General features: G+C 35.0%; 1 protein-coding gene across 6 annotated transcripts in view; it reads right to left on the bottom strand.

Annotated features, from left to right (window-relative positions):
- The window catches only part of LOC106463042, a 231148-nt gene that overhangs the window by 13204 nt on the left and 191524 nt on the right, over window positions 1-26420 (bottom strand). For all 6 annotated transcript variants that reach the window (XM_022390767.1, XM_022390758.1, XM_022390776.1 and 3 more), the window contains 5 exons: window positions 4650-4868; window positions 3199-3399; window positions 2056-2807; window positions 1468-1647; window positions 804-879 (listed from right to left, as the gene is read on the bottom strand). In XM_022390767.1, coding sequence (XP_022246475.1) covers window positions 804-879; window positions 1468-1647; window positions 2056-2807; window positions 3199-3399; window positions 4650-4868 — 1428 coding nt within the window. The remainder of the gene's footprint in view (window positions 1-803; window positions 880-1467; window positions 1648-2055; window positions 2808-3198; window positions 3400-4649; window positions 4869-26420) is intronic.

Here is a 26420-nt window from a genome sequence, read left to right as displayed (position 1 = left end):
GCTCTATAAGTGTCATTTGTGCATGAAGACATACATTTTATTTATTAACTTTAATTTTTTAGACACAACAAATAATTAGTTCATCAAAACGTTATTGCAGAATAATTTCAAATTTAATATACCACATTAGGCAGGTTAATTGTTTACCTGGAGAATCAATACCAACGAGCAAAGATATCTTAATGTTACCATAATAACTACTAGTGCAACATATATATATACACACACACACACATATTCTTAATCTGAGCTTATCACATTAAAGAAATAAAAACATAAGGAGTTGAAAATAATTACAGTGTATTTATTTACATTTATTAATTTAATAGTTAAAGACCTAAGGAAATGCTAAACATGAGTAGTCATTTAACACACAATGACATACCTAGTTGGCCAACTATCAAGTTTGTTTGTTAAAAACAGCATTATAATTCTGTTTGAAAACAACCTATTTCACAAAACTACAGCAATTTCATTTATAATTTATTAAAAATTTATTAAGAATTTTGTGAAAGCTTATTAGCTAGGTATTTCAAAAACTATGAAGTATTTTTTATATTTATTAACAAACTATATTGCATTTTTGTTTATGTTTTAATGAAATTTGCCTTTGTTAGGGTTAAAGATACAATTAGTACTTCTAGTGACTAGTATGGATGGTTTCTAGAAAATGATTCAAGTTTTTTTGGAATACAGTACACAATTTGCAAATAAGGTTGCAGGAAATACTGCTATATTTTCCAAAGCATTTCCCCAAAATGATAAAGCAAATATTCAATAAAAACAGTGCTTGTTTATCCTACCTCAATTATAAACTCCAAAGACTTGACATAATCTTTTTCAGTCTGAATCATTTCTCTCATGATATGTAATAACAACCTAGAAAACCAATAAAATAAAATAACCAACTTGTTCAGTATAATAGTCAAATGATAAAAAAAACATTTCTGCAAACACTACTTTTGTTTCTATAATATAATTCCTTTACTTTTTTTTATCTATCTTCACAGAAGAATCCTTAATATTCAGTTATATACATTTGAAATTTATTTTGTTTGAATATGTCCAGATTTAGCAGGAATATTTTTCTTTATTTTTTTTCAAACAAAACAATTATTGTTATGGTAGGTAAATACACAACACTATATAAAGTAATCTAAAATAAGGTTTATATCCCCAGTTATAGAATTACAATTTTATATGGAAACACGTTTTGACACTTTCACATATCCCCTCCAGTCCAACTTTTATTTGCAAAATAAACACACACAGAGCTTATTTGATGACGGAAATTCCAAGTTGTTTCTTTCTATATATCATCTTGTTGTTCTACAATAGTGGATCTAAAATTTATTTTAAATTCTTATCATTATACCATATCTTTTAAATAACACAATGCATATTTAAATGCTAAACCTGCTATTACAATACATGCCAGAAAAAAACTAAGATGTTTTACTTCCTTACTTATTGCCTTTTTTTTGCTGCTCAAAATCTTTTAGTTTTGAATGATCAAGACTAGTAGTTCTAGCTAAAAGGTGGCTATTCACTGGGACAGGTATGTTTCCTGGGTCTGATAGCGTGTGCCCCACGGGACATCTATTCGTGTTGCTTGGACCAATTGGTTCATCAGTTTTTATTCCACAGCTACAACAGGAAAAATAATGTCCATTATACTAATTAAATATGAGAGTACTTTCAATCTACAACAAACTTCATGTTATTACTGATGTTGTTTATGTTAATGCAATTAACTATTATAGAAGTGAAAATCTTTTGTTGACTACTTTAGTATTTACATTAATTATTTTTAATTGCATAATTACCTATAATCTAAATCAAGTGATACATTAGAAACCAATGACACTCTCATTGTAGTTTAATATTTAAAGCTAATGACACCCAATTTATACAGTCCACTGAAACAAACCACAAATCAATTAATTATTTTAGAAAGTATTATACAGTTGGGTAACTATATAACTATCATCAACATAAAAAGCATGTTAGGACTTTCCTAAAATGAAAAAAATAATGATATTAGTAGAATTCTACCTTGAAACACTGACTTCCAACTGGTTGCTTTGTACAGATGCTTGATGAATGCTAAACTTTTCATTCTGTTCTCGAACTTCTAATGTAGCCCTCTGAAGAGAATCTTCATGGAGTTGCCATGTCTGACATCGTTTCATCAGTTTTCTCAATGGTCGATGATGAGATGGTCCCTCTTTGGAGGAACCCTGAATGGAAGCAGCTCCAGCAACAATAGTGCCAATTATTTTATCTTTCAGTCCAAATAGGCTACTTCCACTGTAACTTTTAAAAATACCTAAAGGTTGAATTTCTTTTTGAAGACTGCTACTTCGAGCTTCAAGTTTGCTCCGTGAGATTGATGCAACTGGTCCCTGTGTAGTGAGATCTTCTGTAATGAGTCCTTGATTGAGGATATGTTCTTCTTTGTCATCAACAACATGTGTATCCTTTAATCCAGACACAGGATGGTAGCTACTTGGAAAAGAGGTGTAGGAGCCAACAGGACAGCCATAACTTTGAGGAGTTGAAGTAGCTATTGATCTCCTCCTATAAAAGCCAGAAGATGTGGTGAATGAGCCACTACATGTGCTTGTACCCTGAGGTGTCCAATTCTGTTGTTGAAATTTAGTTTGATTGGACTGCTCAGCATCTGAATCACTTAATTCCTGCTGCTGTTGGAGGGTCTCTAGTTCCTGTTGTTGCTTGGTTTTCAGGAGGTCAGCTCGTCTAGTCTGGATTAAATCCATTGTTTCCTGGCAACGGGTCTGGGCAATCTAAAATATAAGATAAAGTAACCCTCAATAAAACTTGTTATGTGTATATTACTAAGGATGATATTTGAAAATGTAAAAGTCTCAAGTAATATTTCATTTTATTTTAAATGAAAGCTAAATTCCAAATGATATACATTTGAAATTAAATATGTATTTGTATCTTAAGCTAAGTCCAAAATTATACATAAAAATTTCTTATTTTCAATATTGCCAATCAAACAAATAATAATCACAAATTTGATGCACTGATCAAGAACATTGTTTTTCTTAAGATATTGATTCAAAAACTCACAATGATTACATAAGAATTTAAAATATGACTTGCGATAACTAAGACTTTGTTCCCAAAATTCCTACAATAAAATTAATATAACAATATTTAAAACAGTACCTTGCATTGATCAAAAAGATTCTTATTCTCTAACTTTGTTGCCAATTTCAACATTTCCTGAAACGTTTCATGTGTGATTGGAGGATGGTCTTCAAGATACTCTTGAACATTCTTCAACAATGTTACCAGTCCAGGTGAAGTGGGCTGGTTTACTTTCATCTTCGAAACAAACTTCATTGCTTCTAGAGCCCACTCATAAGACTATTAGATAAAAGTTAAAACAATACTTGATTATGTATACATTTAAATGCTTTAAAAATATTCTATATAATACACGACACAAATGTCTTTAACAAATTAAATCAAAGAGTGAAAAAATGGTAAATAGTGCTACCAATTAGAATTTTCAATGTGCAAGCATGTGGCTCAATCTATGAGAAATATTCTGTAAATATGGCTGAGTATTTTTTAGGCTCAAACTCACAAAGCCAGTTATAAAAGGCCAAATACAAGAAAACAAAGGTAAATATATTTATCATAGTTATTACCTGTATACTTTTGCAATATCTTCAAAGAAATGTAATCACAGTAGGAAAGTACAAATCAAAAGAAGTTTTATGGCAAGACCACATCAAGTCATGAACTTTTAAAATATATATTGCTCTTATGAACTAGTTCAAAATTTCAGAGCCATGTGATTAGATATTTAATAATCTTGACCCACTGCCTAGATCAGGTTGCTTACTTAAAGTGTACAAATGTTTCAACAATCAGAGCTGGAATTTTTGTTAAGTAGAGGAAAAATTTCAGCTTAAACTGTGCTTTGCTGAAAAGCTGTAGAGAAATAACACTTTCAGCAAAAATTACTAGTCAATGCTTCTAAAATTTTCCAAAATATAAGTCAAAGAAATGTTAGCTTTAAACATCCTTGTATATAAAATAAAAAATATGCATAATTTGTTGTCATATAAAATGAAAATCATGAAATGTGTTTGTAAGAAGATAAGATACTGTTTTTGTCTGGAATCTTTTGGAATTGAAGATGATTTTATATCTATCAGGTGAAATTAATTAATTTTTCCTTTCAGTAACTAAATACAGTCTTAAGATTACACACACTGTTTGGTTTTTAAGTTAATGACCTTATTAAATGCATGAGCCTCGAAAGCATAAAAAAAAATATTTATTTTCATACACAAATTTCTTAAGGATTTACTAATGAAAAGAGGAGACTATTGATGGGCTATTATACCTTACAAAAAACAACTGTACAGGACAGAAACTTTGTAGATACCCCACTCCCACTTTTTTCTAAATATGTCAAAGAGAATAAATTAATTTCCGTTTTATACATGTTTTATTCAAGTTCAAATATGGAACTTTTCTCAACCCTAACTACTACAACACTACTGGTGGAAACATTCTGTTTTGTAAAATCATAATTCTAGTTTACAGAAATAACTTTCTTAAAGTTTTTGATTTTCTTTTATGAAATTGAACAAGTAACTTACTCTATCAAGAAGACTGTAACATTTTGCTGTATCTTCTAATCGTTCTCGTGTATCTTCTAAGCGTTCCGTGAAAGTGTTCAGACCTTCTTTCAGCGATGAAGCTAGCTCCTGAACCCCGCTCTGTCCTTTGTCTTCCTGTAAACCAGCAAACTCTTCTGATACCTTTGGTTTGAGTGTAACTGCCTCCTCTAACAGATCATTTCCTTTCTCAAGCTGTCGCTGGTAAAAGATGTAATACAGTTTGTAAGTTAAGAGTTCTCGTTTATGAGTTACAATATTAGGGTTGGCAGTAATAAGAAAGGATACAATGCGTTTTTCCTGTTTACAACATGGGTAACTAACCTCTGGTGTAATTGAATTCACATCTTACTCGTAATAGTCTGTAATGTGATTTTTAAACCGTATTAACAAGGAGACAATAGTTAGTAAATGGTTTATTGGGCGCAGTTCCAAGTCTCGTGAATAAGTCAATTTATGCATGTTGAAGAATATGGTTTAATATTAGAATTTAAACTGCGAGTAACATCTGAAAACAAAAGCATGCATCGAAATTACGTGTTTAATAAATACTATATTCTATCATATAGTTTGAACAGATGGTAAAAATTAAGTTTGACCAAAAACTAAACAAATAACGAAGTTACATAGTGGTGTTGTAATTATGTTACATGTTATTTGTTTATCTTATGCATAAGTTACAATATTGGCAACATTAATGTTAATCATGTCAAATGACGTTTTTTTCTTTGATGACTGATAAATCTCAAACTAGTCCATTACTTCCCTAGCTGTTGTTGGAATAATAAACTAAATCATTAAAAGATGTAACCTGTTACATAAGACTTAAAACTTCTTTATTGTTGAATATACAGAGTACAATATATATGGTTACAACGTTTCACCAGGTTAGTAAATGAACTTAGCATTCCGAAAATTGTTTAATCTCGAAGTCTAAATTCAAGGGAGGTTCAATTCAATATACACTTTGGGTTATACTAGTTTCTGAGAATTCCACTCCCCATCTGTAACCCTGAACACAAGTTAACCAGAGACAAGCTGGACCTATATCTCAGTGAAAAGTATCAAAGTTTCACCAGGTTAACCTGACATCATCAGATGAAGCGTTGTTTTATATTTGACAATAAACAAGTTTTAAGCAATAAATCATTAACAGTTTAGTGCTAATGTTATAGAAAGTGGAACGGAATAAATGGTAGGGTGTTTTTGCAACAATGCTTTTAATATAGGTCTACACAAGTGACTCTAATTTAGTTATTATTTTGTTAATAATTATATGCATCATCTCCGGCTGAACTTTCACAAGCGTTACACATTCCACGAATATCAACGCCTTGTTTGATTATCAGAAACTTTACAGGACTGCCCCCTGTTGTGAATGAAAGATACCCTAGATTTCCAAAGAAATTTAACGATGCAATTTCAGCTTCATCATATTAAGTTTGTTTACTTAGATATATTTGTTTTTAACTTTAAGGGTAAAGATAAACTTGTTATATATTTTATTATAAACCTTATAAACACCTGATGAAGATCAGCTACAGGGGATACTCAATAGGTCTCATTTTCTATACAAAAATGTTTTGTTATGCACCAGAATATGTTAAAATAACCGATTTATTTTCAACGGTCAGATTTCCAACTGCCTCTAAGCTATGCAGGTGTACAAGCGTAGCCTTAGGGTTCAGCTAAAAAGCAAGATACCTGAAAAGAAACAACAGTGCAATTAGAATAAAGCTATGCACGTGCCAGGTTTGAATGTTAACAAAGTGCACGACATCTGGCGCATAGTTAGTGGCCCCATGGTTACGGTATATGAACGCTGACGTTGCTCGTGTGTGTGTGTGTGCGTTCGTCACAGTGCAATCTACGCCATCCATCGGTACAGCTGCGAATGTTGCCACGTGGTCTCTAAGCGTTAGTTAACCCTCATCACTCAGTGAAAACGTTAGCTAGGTCTTATCAATACTCAACACATGCCTCCCTCCCTCAGATATATAATAAAGTGCATGCGTTATTTTATGGATTATTTTATCACTAACTACATTAGATGAAAACGGTACTAAGTTCGTATGACTTAAAACTAACGATGATTAAAAATTGTTGTATCTTTAATGACAGTTTTGTCTACTGTGTTTTATTATACACTTTAATACTGATTTACAAGCTATGCCCACTATTTATTTACGGTAGTATAACTTTAGGTCAAATTTGTTCAAACAAAACTTTAAAATAAAAATATACATTTGACTCGATTATGTTTGAATACATTCAGAAGACTTAAAAAAAAAGATAAAGGTGAAATAACCAGTAAAATGATAAAGTAAGTACTGTTTGTTACAGAGGTATGTTTGTTTGCGTGTACAATGGTGGAAAAATTCATTGAACAGCCCAATTTTTTCACACTTTTCTTCCGTAATCTGTTTCAAGTCCTTAATGCATTTAGGTGAAAATGTGTTTCTTGGATGATGCACTACAGTCTAATTATTACATCAGCAGCTTTATAGCCTATCTGGGCATTGCATCAGCTGTTTTATGGCTATAAATATAGGTTCTTATTGAGAGTGAGTTTAGAAGCCTATCTGCTACAACGCACGTGTGGTGCTACCATGGCCGAGGGTTGCCAGTTAATTCCAAGGAAAGAAAGCAGTCATTGTTTCTTTGAACAAAAAGGGACTGTTGACAAGGCAGATTGCGAGAAGAATTTAATTTAACCAGTCTTTAGTGAGCTACTGGGTGCTGATATATATATATACTGGTTGTGTGGAGCGGACGAAGGGAAGGAGTAGAAAGAAAGCTTCCATGACAACTGAGAATCGTGTTCTGAAACGCATGACCCTGCAGAATCGTCGACAGTCGTCCAAAAATCTCAAAAGAGCATGTAGGAAATTTCAGGGGTCACTGTCACCACGTGCACTGTCTGGTCTCGCCTATGTTCAGCCTGTTTCCCAGCAAGACGGCCAAAGAACACGCTAACTTGGCTGATGAAGCATGTGGAGCAAAGTGATTTTCCAAGTTCAACCTGCACGGGTCTGATGGGAAACAATTTGAACGATGTCGATGTGAAGAAAAGTTGTACCCAGCATGTTTCAATGCAACTGTAGAGCATTTGCAGGGACAGCTGATACGGGGATGCATCTTTGGATAGGTTGTGGGATGCCTGCATTTTGTGAAAAGCACTGTCAATGCAGACAAGTACATCGAGAGACCGGTTACAGCTAACAGTTCGGGATCACTTTGGTGGAGTGACCAATGCAACTTACAGGATGACTCTGCTCCATACCACAAGGCTAAAAAAGTTAGTAATGAACTTACAGGATGGCTCTGCTCCATACCACAAGGCTAAAAAAGTTAGTAATGTTCATGCACTTTATGCAGTAGACGGGAAATAAATAGAAAATTTCATTCTACGTGGATTGAAAAGAAAGGGGAGAGAATCAAGACACTATGCTGGCCAGGCAATCGCCCAGATTTCAACCCTGTCAAAAGCTGATGGAAGGTAATGAGTAACAATATGCAAGAGAAGCACCTTGGAACTGCCGGAAACTGTAACCCCCGTGTGGTATCATGAACTCACCCCTGCCTCCATTCAACCTCTCGTGCACTCTACGTCACAGCGATGTCGAGCAGTTATCGAGGCCAGAGGGGGCACAAACAAATATTTAAACAAGAAACATACTCTGTGACCACTTTTTGTCAACTACATTAGTGGCGTTATCTTTAAATCTAGGTTTTGTTTTTGTTTTGTTTTTGGAATTTCGCGCAAAGCTACACGAGGGCTATCTGCGCTAGCCGTCCCTAATTTAGCAGTGTAAGACTAGAGGGAGGGCAGCTAGTCATCACCATCCACCGCCAACTCTTGGGCTACTCTTTTACCAACGAATAGTGGGATTGACCGTCACATTATAACACCCCCACGGCTGAAAGGGCGAGCATGTTTGGTGGGATGCGGATTCGAACCCGCGACCCTCAGATTGTGAGTCGAGAGCCTTATCCACCTGGCCATGCCGGGCACTTAAATCTAGGTTTTCTTACTCGAAGAACATGTTCATATTTGCCAAGTATTTGTTAATCATCTGCTGTAAATACGGTTGGTTTGGTAATAAAGATGCATATGTGTGTGTATTTGGATGACTGAAATATGAGCCAGCTTCCATCAAACAATGTCCAAAACCGTTTTACACTAGTTTTGATACTTCAACGATGCACAATCTCGTAAAAAAATTGTGTGGTGACATAATTTCTTCCACCATTGTATGTAGGTATGTATTCAAATTTCTTTAAAAACAATTGAAGGCACTTATAGAACTCGGCACGATTATGAAATACTATAATGCAAATGTCTGATTATCCTTTGGTACAAAAGTCAAAGGTCAAGGTCGAATAAAGTTATCGCCCTCTTGTCTAAGTCGCATCAAAAGTTACCAAGCTATCAGAAGCAGAGTCCTCAGCAATTTCCTGTTTGTCTCAATTATACTGGAAGCGATAATACTGTTGTAAGCTATATTTTTAATGTTGTAATTTGTTTGTTTGCTAGAGGAAGCTGTGGGTCGTAACGATGACGTAATGATCGAGAGACTTCATGCAATATTTAGAACAAAGATTAGATATAAATAATGGTGAGCCAGTCAACTAGTTGAATGAGCAATGGGTCAGTCATTTAGTTCAGTGACGTATTTTGATAAGTGCTAGTGATCGCATATAGTCACCGTAAAATTGTACAAGTAAGTATAATGTTTTACATTAGTCCTAGTACCCTTAGCGAGAGGTTTTCGTTTGAACATCATTTGTAAACTTAAGGTCTACAAATTACAACAGTGTACAAGCTTGTAGAAACGTTAAGGAATACATAAACTAATCTGTTATTGTCATGTGGAGTGGACTGCAAATTGTTTACACCAGATAAGTAAAAAAAAAAAAATCCCGCCCAACAAAAGAACGACACAAAAACAATATAAAATGTTTCAGTTTATTAATATTCTAATCCCATTGGAAACGGATAAAAAAAAGCCACTTCAACAAAGTTGATGTTTCTTACAAATGATAAAGAGCTCTTCCGTAACTACTCAAGAAATTTGTTGAACAATTTGTCATGCTCAGCATCAGTTACGCGTGACTTACCTAATTACATCAATTGGTACATTGTCCGAGCCTTTCTGGTGCATCTAATAAAAACACTTGGATGTACAAAAAGAAATATACATCGATTTGATGGACTTTGGTAATTCCCATCCGGCAAAAGACATGTATTATTAAACAGAAAAATAGATCAAGTATACTATGTAAATTCTAAATTTTCCATTATCTTCAATAAAACTGTTCTGTGATCATTTTTCACCTACTAAAATAAACTGGAAATAACCAATGATATTAAACTTTTTACGAAAGTACTCGCCATCTCTGTCATGAACAGCCCTTTGGTCGTAATGTGTATGACGTAAGCAAGACATTTCGTCCAAATTCTATACTTCTTGTCATATCCTTCTCGTAAATTTTGCGAGTTGAGCTAAGACTTTTACGTAATATTATGGCTATCTTTTGATTATAATTACAATTTAGTATAGTTTTTGATTTAGTGTACTTGTTTTAATTGAAAAATACTATTGATTATAGCTTTACAGCAGGGGTAAAGGAAGCAATTTTGGATTGGTCAGGCAACTCAGAATAGTGTGAAAAGCACACTTTGGCATGCCCCCAACGAGAATTTTGGAAAATAGGTGCTGTAAAATTGAATTTTGTGCTAATTTTATTATAATTTATTGAAAGTATTAATCGTTTGCAAGCACTTCTTTATGATTCAAAAAATAGGTGTTCACTGGCACTTATACTTACCATAGCTATAAGCAAGCACTTATACTTACCATAGCTATAAACAAGCACAACCATGTTCTACCATAGCTATAAACAAGCACAACCATGTTCTACCATAGCTATAAACAAGCACTTATACTTACCATAGCTATAAACAAGCACTTATACTTAACATAGCTATAAACAAGCACTTATACTTACCATAGCTATAAACAAGCACTTATACTTACATAGCTATAAACAAGCACTTATACTTACCATAGCTATAAACAAGCACTTATACTTACCATAGCTATAAACAAGCACTTATACTTACCATAGCTATAAACAAGCACTTATACTTAACATAGCTATAAACAAGCACTTATACTTACCATAGCTATAAACAAGCACAACCATGTTCTCTTGCAGATTATACATGTAATTTATTATGTATTGTTAGGCTGATTCATACATACTACTTATAAGTCTATCTATTCACCTAGAAACAATTTTTGAAGTGAAAGTAAAAGTTTTAAAAGGCCTACAGTTACAGCGACAAAATGTTGGTCCGGCTACTGTCCGGTCTGCAGGCAGCAGGTCCGGCGCACATTTTTCTTTTGTATGATTGTTTCTTGTGACCATTGCTATTTCTTGTGTTACATACAGTTTCTACGGTAATTTACTGACTAATGCTTTGACTCTAGAACCTCTGTTATAGTATTTATTCTAATTGGCTACTTATAGCTTGGTTAAGCGTTATCTATTATCCATTTAACAAAAAAATCATTAAGTGTACACAAGACCAACACAATTAATTATCACTATATATTATTTACTCACGAGCCAAACGATGTAAAGCTGGCCAGCTTTATTGTATAGTTTCAGCGTTAGGCGTGATATTCATTTATTGGTCATTTGATTTTATTGAATTATTCATACTTTTACCATATAAAGCTTATTTCGAGGAAATGTATATTCTTCTGCAAAAATAATGTCCCACCCTGCTTGAAGCTAGCGTGTTCACAATCACTTCTGTATTCATCAATATCTGAACTTTCTGCTTTTATAACAGAATTATTATATTTCGTTTGTTTGGGAGAAGTGAAGATTACAAAATGTAAGACATGTGATTTAAGCAGCCAGTTATAAATGATATAAGAATTCACACAAACGCAGAAGGCTGTCAATTTGTACAAACACGAAGTATTACAAGTCATATAACATAACTTACTCACGGACAACAAGGGGCCATTTGATTCTCCACAGATGTTCCTATACACCCACTTTCAAGAAAAGTAAAAACTTACACCTATCCTGTACTTTTCAGAAAATTATCAATTTCTCTTTTAGACTGTTTTAAAGTGTCGACCTCCACTAGTGCCGACACAGAAAGAAGGTAGCTCGCTGAAACACAAAACTTTGGTAACTAAAATACTACATAAAATACTCACGTAACTACTACTAGTATAAGACTGATACAAACTACATTTCATCAATGTGTGACTTAATCTACTCCATACCATGATAAGTAGTTGTTGCTGATACAAGTTGATAATATAAATATCGTCTCAATCACTACTCTGTCTGTCGTATTCCGGCCTGCCTGATGAGCCCTGATATTAGACAAAAGGCCTTGGGCACTGGATATAGCAGATATAGTGTAGTTGAAATTTTGTTATTCACTCTTCTATACTTTAATGCATAAGTTGTTAGATTTATTAATGAATTCTCCCATTGACACTGTGGTTGCTTGACCAGCTCCTGGAACAATGCATAAGTTGTTAGATTTACTAATGTATTCTTCGATTGACGCTATGGTTGCTTGACCAGCTCCTGGAACAATGCATAAGTTGTTAGATTTATTAATGAATCCTCCCATTGACGCTGTGGTTGCTTGACCAGCTCCTGGAACAATGCATAAGTTGTTAGATTTACTAATGTATTCTCCCATTGACGCTATGGTTGCTTGACCAGCTTCTGGAACAATGCATAAGTTGTTAGATTTATTAATGAATTCTCCCATTGACGCTGTGGTTGCTTGACCAGCTCCTGGAACAATAATACCTAATTGCTGGTTCGCCAGTTCTTTTGTCATGAATGATTAGTAAAGTTAATTTAGTAAAAATAAGTAATAATAACAGATAAATGATAAGTTTTATCAATCCTTACCATAATTTTAATTTGTAAATGATACGGTTTATAAAAATTACACTTTATCAACTTATATGTATTTCACACCATAGTTATTGTTCAATATAATTAATCTTGAACGCAGTTCAAAACTGATAACCTGCACGTGTTAATTGTACAACATTTATATTCATTGTGTATTCAATTCTTACTAGTCTTAGTCCCAACACTACACTTGAATAATTTGTTTGTACAACAAGAGTATTTCAGAAAGGAACCCTTGAAACGTAACATGAATACATGATGATATGTGAATTCATAGTGCATTTTGTTTCAGCAAGTCTATATTTTAACTTTACTGGAACAAAAAAAGTGAAGATAATCTTTCTTTTGTCTACAGAATCCTTACTCGTTGACACTGTTGACAAGACAAAAATAAACTTACTACACAAAAAAAAAAAAACACCCATAATTACTGAAAAGTTTTAAGTAACGCTTCGGAGTTCCAGTTATAGCATCACCAGTTAGGAGGCTGAAATCAATAAGTTGCTAACTTATAAAGAAAGACATTAGAGAAATCTAACCTTGCCAGTATTATTATGTAGAAACATCAAAGAATATATGAGGTAGCTCTCGAAAATATTTTAAAATGTACGTGTATGTTCGATTGATCCCTTAGCAAAACATATATAACATAAAATTAAAACTTTGATCACGTCATATTACCAAGGTATTTACTGTTACAGTATCCTACGTTGTTACCAAGGTATTTACTGTTACAGTATCCTACGTTGTTACCAACGTATTTACCGTTACAGTATCCTACGTTGTTACCAAGGTATTTCCTGTTACAGTATCCTACGTTGTTACCAACGTATTTACCGTTACAGTATCCTACGTTCTTACCAACGTATTTACCGTTACAGTATCCTACGTTGTTACCAAGGTACTTCCTGTTACAGTATCCTACGTTGTTACCAACGTATTTACCGTTACAGTATCCTACGTTGTTACCAAGGTATTTACCGTTACAGTATCCTACGTTGTTACCAAGGTATTTACCGTTACAGTATCCTACATTGTTACCAAGGTATTTACTGTTACAGTATCCTACGTTGTTACCAACGTATTTACTGTTACAGTATCCTACGTTGTTACCAAGGTATTTACTGTTATAGTATCCTACGTTGTTACCAACGTATTTACCGTTACAGTATCCTACGTTGTTTCCTTCTATCTCTTAAGTGTACTTATGAAGGGTTGGTTCTACTAACGTCTATCCACGAGCAGTTTGTTTTCCATACATACATTTTTAGATCAGATAAGTAATTCTGATACATCAGGTATGATTATCCACTCCTGGATATATATATATAAAAATAATTAGGAATTATTTCTTTGCATTCGAGTAAAACCCACATATACTTCATTTTCAAGGAATTCTTGCTCTCTCTCTCCTTGATTTGCGTTAGCGAGAAAGAGAAACCAAAGCTGTATCAGCGATTCTAGTTTTGTTACTCCCTATTTTATGTAATAGAGTAAAACAATCAGACAATCGTAATCCCCTTACTAAGTAGAGCAGGATAAACTTTGAAAACGTGGAGTAATTCTGTGGTATAAATGTGTATAGCACGACACCATTGATTCACATCGTAAAGGGAAAACCAGTGATCAATACGTCATTCATCAGTTAGCACAGAAGTGTACCATTGTCATGGTCCTGACGTTCGTACACTACATGTTTCTCATAACTACGCCATTGAGCTTTTCCCAATATTCCTCTTCCGGTAGTGAACTGCAACGTTACAGAGATCGATTGTCTACAGTATTATACTCGATACGATTTTAACTACAGTAGTTATTACAGTCGCCTTGTATTATAGGCTAAATGTTAGTTACTATATACGTGTCGTATTAGACTATACGGTAGTAGCTATAGTTAATTTTTTTCTTTTCTTCTGGTCTTATTAGTCTGCCAATATTTTCTGTTAATTAATCTCTTTTAAGTAATTAAGTCCATTATACTCGTCATAAGATATTAGTATTAGACTGTTCTTCAAAAGCCCTAAAAAACTGTATAAAAAACGTAGTGTTAATAATACAACAAGTCCATCAGGCAAAATGAGAAACCACAGAATCTTCTAGCTGGGAAGCTAAAATATCAGGACCATGTGTCCGGGTTGACAGTCAACGACATACAGACAACATACAGTGTACGAAAGTCAGCCTTGATAGATAAAGAACTGCAGAAATTTAACATCAATAATGCAACCCTGTAAGAAACAAGATTGGCAAATACTGGTTCCACCAGATGGGTCATCTACAGCCATTACTATAAAGACAAGGGTGCTAAGGAAAACCGATTCTGTGGTGTAGGATTTGTAGTGAGCAACAAACTGGAGAGACAAATTAAGATGCCCATTTGAACATCTGAGTGCATCATCTCACTCTGATTACAATAAATATCTGATAATGCTAACATAATCAGCGCCTATACACTAACGCTTTATGCCACCAGTGAAGCCAAACCTTATGACTCACTGCTCCAGGTTGTTCGAGGAATACCATCAAGTGAACAATAATTCATTCTTGGAGACTTCATTGCTAAAGTAGAGGCAGACCACAGCTCTTGGCAAACTTGCCTAGGATGCCATGGCATTAGAAATATAATTGAGAACGGTCCATGGCTCCTTGAAATCTGTGCCCAAAATCACCTGTGCAACACTGACTCCTACTTTGCTACAAAAGACCATAACAAAATATCACGCAACATCTATGATCAGGCCACTGAAATCAAGTGGATTTTGCAATAACCAGAAGGAAATATCTACCCAACGTGAAGAAAACCCGCACATATCATAGCGCAGATTGTGGCACAGATCATTCATTGGTGATCAGCGAAATGAAACGCATTGCTAAAAAACTACATGAATCAAAGCACAAGATATCCCAAGAATCAAAACGATGAAAACAAAAAACAAGCATACGTTTCAGCAGTTCCAAAGGATGTTTGAGCTAGCAATATTTGGAAAAACAACATCAGGAAATGCAGAGGAAGCTTGAAATGAATTAAGAACAATCATCTACAAGACAACGAAAGACACATTTGGAGAAAATAAACTCCCCCCCCCCCTACATGGACTGGATTAAACAAAAATACAAAGAGATACTACCTCTCATAGAAGCCAAGGACAAAACTTACCTGTATCACAACTGAAACTCTCAGAAAGCACAAAAGTAAAACTCTAGCATGCAAAAAGATGGCGCAGAAAACAACCAGATGCTGCACAATTTAGTATTGGACCAACCTTTGCCAAGAGATACAAGCAACTTCAGACACAAGAAACATGTGAGTCATGTACGACGGATACAAAAAGCCCTAGGCCCTACTGTCAACGAAGTAATTCCCCTGAAATCGCAAGACGACAAAGTCATCACTGACAGAAACAAGCAGATGTCCCTTTGTGTCGAACACTATTTAGAATTATACTCCCCAGAAACAAATATTTCTGAAGAAGCATTAAAACAGCTGCGAACTCTTCAAGATTGACTGAGTTAGATGTCGATTTCACTGAAGAAGAGACAAGCAAAGCTATCGACTGGCTAGTGAGTAGTAAAGCAAGAGGAAAAGATGGTATCCAAGCAGAGGTTCTCAAGTGAATAAAGACATGTCTCCTACCTCATCCCCATCAACGTCTACTACAATGTTGGAAAGAAAGCAAAGTCCCACAGGCCATGTTCAATGCAAACATAATCATGCTCTACAATAACAAAGAAGACAAGGGTGACTGCAACAAGAAAAGTGTAGAGATCAGAACAAATCACTATACATCTTTGTTGACCTGACCAAGGCATTTGACATCATCAGCAGGACAAGCCTGCTTAAAGTCTTAGAGAAGATCAGACGACCTTCTCTGAATAATGCTTAACTCAATATGCTCCTTCCATGAGAATGTGTAAGCTACAGTCCAATGTAATCAGGAAGCTCAGCTCACAGTGAGTGATAATCTTTCACTTGAAGATGAGCTAAATACACTCATTGGAAAGGTTGCTACCACTTTTGGCAGACTAATAAAACGAGCCTGGAACAACTCAGAGCTCACCACAAAAACAAGGTGCTTGTATATATATAGTATTTGTACTCAGCATCCTAGTGTACAGCAGTGGAACATGGTAATATAGGTGAATCAAGAGAAGAGTTCAACAGCTTTCATCTGGCTGCCTACACTGTATTCTGAAGACCAAGTGGAAAAACAAAATGACCAACGTAGAGGTCCTTCACATATCAGGAGCAGGGCTACCAAGCGCTCCTCAAACAGAAATGCCTATCCTGATTAGGATATCTACACAGAATGGAAGATGGACGAATTTCCAAGGATATGCTAAATGGACATATAACAGATAGAAGAAGACCAGCTTTCATGCCCAAGAGTATGCTTCAAAGACACATGCAAGAAAGTCTTTGGAACTGACCCAAATCAGTGGGAAACCTTTGTGAGTGACAGAAAGAAATGGCATACCCTTAGAGAAAAAAAAGGGACAGAAGAAAACAGACCAACTCAGAACCACTCTCTGGCATCACGTACAGATGTAAAAACTGCAACAGAATATACAAGTCCCAATCTGCACCATCTCTCACAGATAAACGAATGCCAACAACAATATATCATTCTTAAAGTTTTTTGTTATTGTATATGTGTGTGTATGTTTGCATCAATGTTGAAGGGATTATTTTCGTAGTGCACGCATTATTCCTGTTTACGTTTGGTCTTATTATTTCGTTAGAGATTTAGCATTACTTGACGATCGATGTTTTGCCTGAATCATCTGTTATTTGCGGACCTATCCGATAGCTAGAGGGTTAACAAGTCTATAAATAACATTGCATAGCACAATACAAATTTGTTTGTATGGTTAATATGTGCTTCAATATGGCTTTGAGGAACTGTATTTCTTTAACAATGTTGTTTTTCTAGTGGCAATAATAAAACAAAAATATAATCAAACAGCATAGCTTTTAGTACTTCCAAAACTTACCAACCCCTAGTGGCAACGCTTTGTGGGACTAACGAGCTAATCTCTTCATTTTAGCCAACATATAATACGAATATTTACTGATGTCACTCCAGCTTTTTTACGGTTCATTAACGAAAGTGTGATTAGTTGTTAATTGACAACCACAGTCGTTTATCGACCATTATTATTGATCGTACTCATAAACGTCATTTAAAAAACGTATAGGGGCCTTGAGTGGTCAAGTGGTTAGGGCGCTCGACTCGCAAACTGCGGGTCGCAGGTTCTAATCCTCGTTACTGAACATGTTCACTCTTTCAGCCGTGGGAGTACTATAATGTGACGTTCGATCCCACTATTCAGTGGTAAAGAGTAGCGCAAGAATTGTGTTGATTAGCTGCCTCCCTTCAGTCTATCGCTGCTAAATTAGGGACAGCTAGCGCAAATAACTCTCGAGCAGCTTTGCGCGAAATTCAAAAGAAACAAAAGTATCCAATTTCCATCCATTCACGACAGACTACTAGATTGCTCGTTCAAATATTTTGATAAAAATATCTACAAAAATGATTTACTAATCTCCATAGATCGTTATATCATACATGATGCGGATAGTACTAAGAATCTCTCTCCACTCAATATGTAGTATAAGAAAAAGTCAACCTACGCTAGACCATAATATATCGCTTAGATTTAGATATCAAAAGGGTATTTATGTGAGATACGCGCCTGATTACTTTATCAAATGAGAAAAGTGACATTTTGATACAGATGTGTTTGCTAGAGTGAAACTATTTGTACGCGACTAAATGAAGAGAAGCAATGAAATAGCACTAAATGCTATAAGTCTAATATTCATGGCCATGACCTGAAGAGGGAAGACAGGATCAGAGTAACTAATTAAATTTTGATGCCCTGACTTCATGAAAATAATCATAGCATATGACAGTGAATATACTGTCCCTCCGTCGAGGAGGGGAAAAAAAGGTCTAAATAGCACCTGACATCCCAGGTCACAACACCACCGAAAACCGATCAAGACACAACTTCTTGTGGTGAAGCTTTTACTGACTAGGTAATCTGTTCGTTTTAGGCAACATATAATATGACTCTTTACAAGTGTAATCCCAGCTTTTTGACATTTCACTAAGACAAAGTAATGTGAGTAGTTGCTAAGCGATAACTATTGATCGTGCTAATCTGATAAACTAAAGTATCCGATTTTCATGAAAACTTTAATACAAAGACAGCGAGTTGGAAAATAAAATGTTTATATTTGTATACATCGGTGTATATTTCAATCATATACATATCTTTTTATTTCATACATGAATATATTGCATTATATTGAATAAAAGTGTTAAAACTTTTTAACACTGACCAATGTAAACGTCTAAGAACAAGCAAATAAAAGTACTCAACCTTACAATTTTCGAAATAATTCGATGAGCTGATTATAATACATCGTTGAAAAAATTAAAATAGCAGTCGATATAGATTGCGTACAGAATGGTATTAATTTTCTGCATAGCTTGTGAGCTTGAGGAAAAATGAATTAAAGGTAAAAAGGTTTAAATTGTTTAACAGCAAGAAGGACACGTTGTTGCATGAGAGTGAAATGGCTGCCACGTAAACTAGCGTGACGTAAACTTTATTGCTTCTGCTTGGACCAATAGAAATAAAGGTAACATAACAATTTTTAGTATTCTTTTTAACCGCTCAGCCAATCGTATACCAATACCTAAAGTATGTGGTGTGCCACAAATAGTGCTGGGTATACTCGACAGATTCTGGGTGTCTCGTATTCGTAACGTCCTATATTCGACTATCATGCTGACGAACGTTCTTTCGCTCATTTTACTGCTTGTAACGCTAATTCACGTCGTTAATAGCACGGTGAACGATTTCTCCGTGACGACTGAAAAGAAGGTGAGTAGGTATAGCGATTAACGCCATTATAATATTTAATATAGAACTACGATAGTTATGTACTGTTCTTTGCCAAGTGAAAACAAACAAACGAAGCATATATACCCTCTTTATTGGCTAGTATACAACTATTAGCAGTAGTAGTAGTAGTAGTTACTTATTGGTACTAGTACTAAACAGTTTGAAGTTGAAGCCAGGTATTAATTTCAAGGACACATTTATTTTTCCATGAAACTTTACTGTTTGCTTATTTCTTGGGGCCGACCCAGGTTCAGTCGTTAGCGGGCCCGATTATGGATCCGCGTGTCTGTCGTTCACGTTCTGGTACCGCAAAACAACAATAATAAATCACGCTGCGCACTTTGGTCAAGTCTCACTATACGGTCAGAAGAGAGTTGGTGGTTGGTGCTTTTAGTTTATCAAATTCGATGACGAGGAACCCACTTTGAGACTAATAATGGCTGGAGACGGCTTGAATGGGTAATGAAGAAAAACCGTCTCCAGCCATTTTTAGTTTATCAGTTCAAAATTAGGTACGATTAGCAATGATAGCCCACGAGTAGCTTTGTGTCAATATCGGAAAACAAACAAATTTCTTGTAGTTGGAAGTTACTAATCAAACCTCTTCAGTGGAAACATTATTATATTAATGTGTTTTTTCATTTGTTTCTTTTTATATTCATTATGTATTCAATTCTTACTAGTCTTAGTTCCAACACTACATTTGAATAATTTGTTTGTTTGTAATTAAGCACAATACTACACAATGGGCTATCTGTGCTCTGCCCACCACGGGTATCGAAACCCCGATTCTAGCGTTGTAAGTCCGCAGACATGCCGCTGTGCGACTGGGGGGCCGCTTGAATAATAATTACAAAATTTTACACGGAAATATAGGTATATATATTTGTAGATAAAGAAACTTCAAGTCATACAAATAACAAGAATGTTTCATATAATAACTAGTATACACATTATACAGATACACACAAAGTTGCTAATAGCGTAGTGCTTAGATTTTGCCAAAGAACTTTTGTCTCCTTTCATTTCAGCTGGCAATGACTATGCTGTTGAATGTCGTTCAAGTGGACATGAAATACACAATGACGTGTAAATTGTGGAAATATAAGTGATAAAAATAGGTGAAATGTGAAGTTTAGAGAATAGGTTAAATATGTGGAAAGCAGGTTTGTAATGCATACGTCAACATTATTTCATTTATTTGTAAATTACTGCACATCTTTGTTTAATACTTTAAACGTATTAAGTATATATATTTCGGTTTTGAAATGTATTGCAGAAATTAAGTATTTACGAAATATTTAGATGACTTACAAAGTAATACTTTATCGCATCTTTAAAAATAATATATGTATATGTGAATAACGTTACAAGCCGAATATAAAAATCTCTAACACCAAGTTCCTAAGATTGTATGTTATTATAATAAATTTGGACTAAGGTGTGCATGTTACAATAAGAAATTACCTAGAAGTTGTAGAATAAACCTTGTAAACTTTATAAAAAGAACATATACGTAAAATATGAGATTTATTGGTTTTTTTGTTTGTAATTATGCACAAAGCTACACAATGGGCTATCTGTACTCTGCCCACCACGGGTATCGAAACCCGGATTCTAGCGTTGTAAGTCCGCAGACATACCGCTGTGCCACTGGGGGCGAGGTTTACTGAAATAAACAAGTTCTTGCACGGTAAAAAGTAAAGCTTCTGATATAATTATTACATCCTACATTGTAAATTTAGAACACTTTATTCGTTATTATATAAGTGTGAATATAGACGGAGTTTGAGACCACTTGAGGGCTGAGGCGCCATACCACGGAATTTGTGTATAGTAATTACGATTTTTTTCATAAAAATACAAGTATATATTTGTAGATAAATATTATATATACATTAGAGGTGAGAGAATACTTAAATGCTAAACCAAATGTGGTTGATAGTTTTTTTGTAGCATATAATATTACACGATCCATATTGACGCACTTTTGTGAAGAACTCATTAAACAATTTGTATCCACGGCTAGAAAAATCCCCCCATCCATAAACGTGATTTGTATCTGGATTGTGTTTCCATAGTAACATTGTTAAAATAATTTTGACTCGTATTTTTGCCGTTTCATATTGTCCTGACGTTAATTATGACCGGTACTACCATCTGTTATGTTCCTTATTCAGTAGTAAAATGCAACATTCCGTTTCAAGTAACAATGGACGCCATTTGTGCCTTATTTTTCCCTTGGAGTGTATCACTGTTTGTTTGAGAGTTTTCTACTTTCTAAACAAACTTTACGTGTAAAATTGCTTGTTTGTTTGTTTTGGAATTTCGCGCAAAGCTACACGAGGGCTATCTGCGTAAAATTGCTGTCAGGATAAATATAAGAACACCTTAGATATGACAAGTACTAATGCTGTCAGGATAAATATAAGAACACCTTAGATATGACAAGTACTAATGCTGTCAGGATAAATATAAGAACACCTTAGATATGACAAGAGGCACTGGTTTTAAAACTGTCGTACTATATTTACATCTCCCGTATTTAAAAACAACGCCTAATACTTGTCTGGTACACGAAACAGGAAAACATGACGATTAAATTGAATAGGTTATAATATTGCAAATAAAATATTCGTTGTTTTGTTTTCTCATATAGCATACTTATAGCGTTGAGTTTTATTATTTTAGTGGGGAGAACACATATTCAAACCTCATTCACATATTGAAAGTTTTCTAGTGCTGCATTTATCAATCTTTTTAGTAACACGACCCACCTAAACTTCAACAAATATCCCGCACGTAATTGTAGGAGTATGACACGTGGCAGTGTTATTTCATAGTTGTTGTGCTGAGCTCGAGCGCGTGATATTAATTTATAGTTCGTATTTTGCGAGGCAATATGTAGTCTGCATTATACGTTTGCTGTTTTGCAACATTTCTTAAAATAGTGACCTCTAATTTTAAGCCTTTTCTAAGCCTACCTTTGCAGTCCACCATATTCGTGATCTCTCTCTCTCCTGATCGGAATTTAGGTCTTTATGACCTAGGAGGGTCAGGTGCGCTGGGACCTGTTCTTCCTTTCCGGACTGTGCTTTGTCTAGTGTGAATGTAGATTGTTGATACTACTCATGTTGATGTCCACGTACGTATCCACAGTTACATTCTGTGTTTTGCATTTCTTATTTAAGTCCATAATGCAAGATACACATTTCACTAGTTAGAGGCTAACCAAATTCATTTTACATATAATACCCTTTTAAATGTATTGTTTTTAGGCTCTAACTAGTGTCGGGTTTATATGTCTAGCGTTAGGTGACCTGATCATGTCCTTATTTCTAAAATAAATGTTGACAGGTACTTAGGCCTACTTCCATCATGTATGTAATAACGATCGAGTTCACAAAGTAGGTCGCTCTTTTGCCAATTTTTCTCAGAGTAATTTAGAGTATTATGCAAGAGTCTATCGGCTATTGTTTGTATATTAGCATATCTGTGCATAAATGTTGATGAGGTGCTACGGGGGGACCCTGTATGCTGAGGTGATTAATGGGTTTTGTATTCTTTGTAGTTTGTTTATGTGCTTAAGATCTGTGTTTATCCATGCCGGACTGGCATATTCTATTATTGGTCGAATGTATGTTTTGTATATTTTAATAATGTTATCAGGTGATGTTCCCTGGGTTTTGCCTATTAGACTTCTTGCATAATTTGTGCGTTTCCAGATTTTTGTTAAAATATTATTTGTATGTTTGACCCACGTCAATTTTTGGTCAAATGCTAGTCCTATGAAATTTGCTGATGTTGAGGTCTGGAGAAGTGTTTCATTCATATATAGTTTGGGTGGGTCTTTATGATGCTTTGTTATTCTTGAGAAGGTTAATAGCTGGTTTTTCGGGACGTTTATTTTTATTCTATATTTTTGGCAGTACTCTTCTATATTATTTAAAACTGGCTGTAGATTAGTTGTTGCTATAGATAGGGTGGGGGCACTTTTCCAGATCGCCACATCACCCGCGAATTGTGATGCACAACCGTGATTTGGGTCTTTTAATGGCATATTACTTACATACGTGATGAATAAAATAGGGCTAATTACCCCTCCTTGGGGTACGCCTGCCTCTGGGGTGAATGCCTCAGAGTAGGTTCCACTTACATTTATTTTACATGTTCTATTTTCCAAGAAGTTAGATAGTCAGCGAATAATCACCCGCGGTAGTTCCAGTTCTGTCATGCGAACCTGAGACTATTGTGCCATACAGTGTCGAATGCTTTCTCGACGTCGAGAAAGCAGGCGACAGTGCATTCTTTTTTCTTAAAGCTATAAATGATTGTTTCTGTTAGTCTAACCAGATGATCTGTTATTTGTCCGAATTTTCTGAAACTATTTTGCTTTTCAGGTAATTTTTGAAGTGACTTCTAGGTAATTTGAGAGTCTATTGCTTATTATACGTTCTAGAATTTTGCCTACACAGCTGGTCAGGCTGATCGGGCGGTAGTTGTTTGGTTTATATGCTGGCTTTCCTTCTTTATGGAACATTAGTACTATCGCTTGTTTCCAAGAGCCGGGATATAGCCAGAGCTTAGTGATAAGTTAAAAAGTGGTGTAAGGTGTCCGTACAATCTCCAAGTGCCCTTTGTGAGAAGGGTGGCCTGTATGCCATCTTCGCCTGGTGCCTTGTTTTTGGTGGTTTTAATGGCTTGATGGACTTCTGTTTCTGTTATTGTTTTAGTTAGTAGGTATGTGACTGGGTTTTCTGTTTCAGTTGGTTTGATATTTATGTTTATGTTTATTTGAAATTTGGGTATGTACATGTCTATGTTTTGTTTGATGTAATTGTTTACTTTGTGGTAAACATGTTCGTTCATGTCCGGTTCATTGTGTGTTTTAAATGTGTTTTGTAGGTGTTCTTTGAATATCTTGGCTTTCTCTGTGTTAGAGTATGCTGTGTCTTGTTTTGTGTTTCTAGGGGCGGGTAATTACTATTATTGTTTCCTGCATTGGTGAATCTTTTTAGATGGTTCCAGAATTGTTTTGTGTCAGTTTTATCATTTAGTTGGGAGCAAAAATTGTCCCAGCTATCTTGCTTTAATTGTCGTGATCCATCATTTGAGAATTATTTTGTTTTTTTGAATTTCGCGCAAAGCTACACGAGGGCTACCTGCGCTAGCTGTTCCTAATTTAGCAGTGAAAGACTAGAGGGAAGGAAGCTAGTCATCATCACCCACCGCCAACTCTTGGCCTGTTCTTTTACCAATGAATAGTGAGATTGAACGTCACATTATAAAACCCCCATTGCCAAAAGGGCGAGCATGTCTGGTGGAACGGAGATTCGAACCCACAACCCTCAGATTACGAGTCAAGTGACCTAACCCCCTGGCTAAGCCTGCATGTAAACGCTGGAGATGTGTACAACTACCAACTTTTCTCCACAAATGTACGTCACATTTTATGTATGATATTGGACGCTACAATATGATGTAGATTTTAGCATCATTAGATAAAATTTTAATAAATGTTTCATGAACATATTTAGTATAACAGATTAAGCACAATCTTACCAACTTTTTCATTATGCGCAACAATCAACTTTTGAATCCCAAAAAGCAAATCTATAATAGTAAAATAAATAAATACGTAAGATAACGCTCAGCACCCTTCGAAAATTACCCCTCAGAAAATTACTTAAAATAGCCCATAATTAGACCGGACATCGACAATCATCACAACGGGAAATTGAATCAATAATTCGTATATTCGCGTTTCGAATCCGAACAAGTAATATGTATAATGAACATGTTTTTCCTAGGTATACATGAGCTGTAATCCTTACAGTACAGAGATAGATCAGAACAAGAAACAGGTGATAATTACTGACCACAAAACACCTGCGTTCGTAGTGGATACCCGTTTACAACAATTTTTCTAAGAACGACATTCATAGTTAGGGGTATACATACAAAGTATAATAAATATGGAGAGGTCACAGTGATTTTTGCTACAGTCATGTCAAATCACAAAAACGTGTAAAAATATCGGCATTACTAAAATGTCATGTTTGTTTCTACATGAAAGCAACACATGCACTGTGTATTTTATATTATATAAGTAAGTCATTGGTTTGAACAAAATGATGAATTATGTGAGGATAATGACATAAATATGACACTTTGGTTGTGCAAATTTGTATAATTATTGACGACATATACAATATTAAACTGCTAAGTTACTTGTAAAAACAGTCGTTTTTTTGTTTACTAGTTACATGCTTGTCCTTATTAGCTTAAACCCTCACATTTATCTATCAAATACGCATGCTATTAAAAGTGTCCATTTTATTTAACGTGACTGATTCGACCATCAGGGTGTCTTGATAAACCGGAAAAGTACTTCATTACAAATGCGTTCGGATTAATTTTTCTGTACTAACTAATGCCATGCTGCTGGGAACTCTTCATCCGATTCCAGTACCAGAGGTGTTTCGTGTGCAGCTGGAAACAAGGCAACTGTGAAGTAAAGCCTGACAAAGGTTTGTCGCCCGAAACGCAGCGAGAAATAAGAAAATGGTGACTATGTTGGTTGTACTGTTATTACTTTTCTATCGGTATATATGGGCTATTATATTGTAACGTAAAGCCTGGTTACGTGGTAGGTGCAACATTTGATACAAACCAGAGGGTGACTTATTTATAACCTTTGTTTTACCATCTCTTTAAACATATTTAAATATCACTATTGTTACGTATCTGTTCGTTTGTTAATTTCCGGTGTAAATTCTTTCCGAGGAACTTCGGCGATACAAGTCATTTCTTAATTAAAACTAGTTTATTCTTTCTTCATACAACTTTTTAGTACACAGAATTTTCACA

Source organism: Limulus polyphemus, unplaced genomic scaffold (genome assembly GCF_000517525.1).
Source record: "Limulus polyphemus unplaced genomic scaffold, Limulus_polyphemus-2.1.2 Scaffold50, whole genome shotgun sequence".
Lineage (NCBI taxonomy): Eukaryota > Metazoa > Arthropoda > Merostomata > Xiphosura > Limulidae > Limulus > Limulus polyphemus.
The sequence above is the reverse complement of the archived record's forward strand: the minus strand, read 5'-3'. Positions and strand labels throughout refer to the sequence as shown.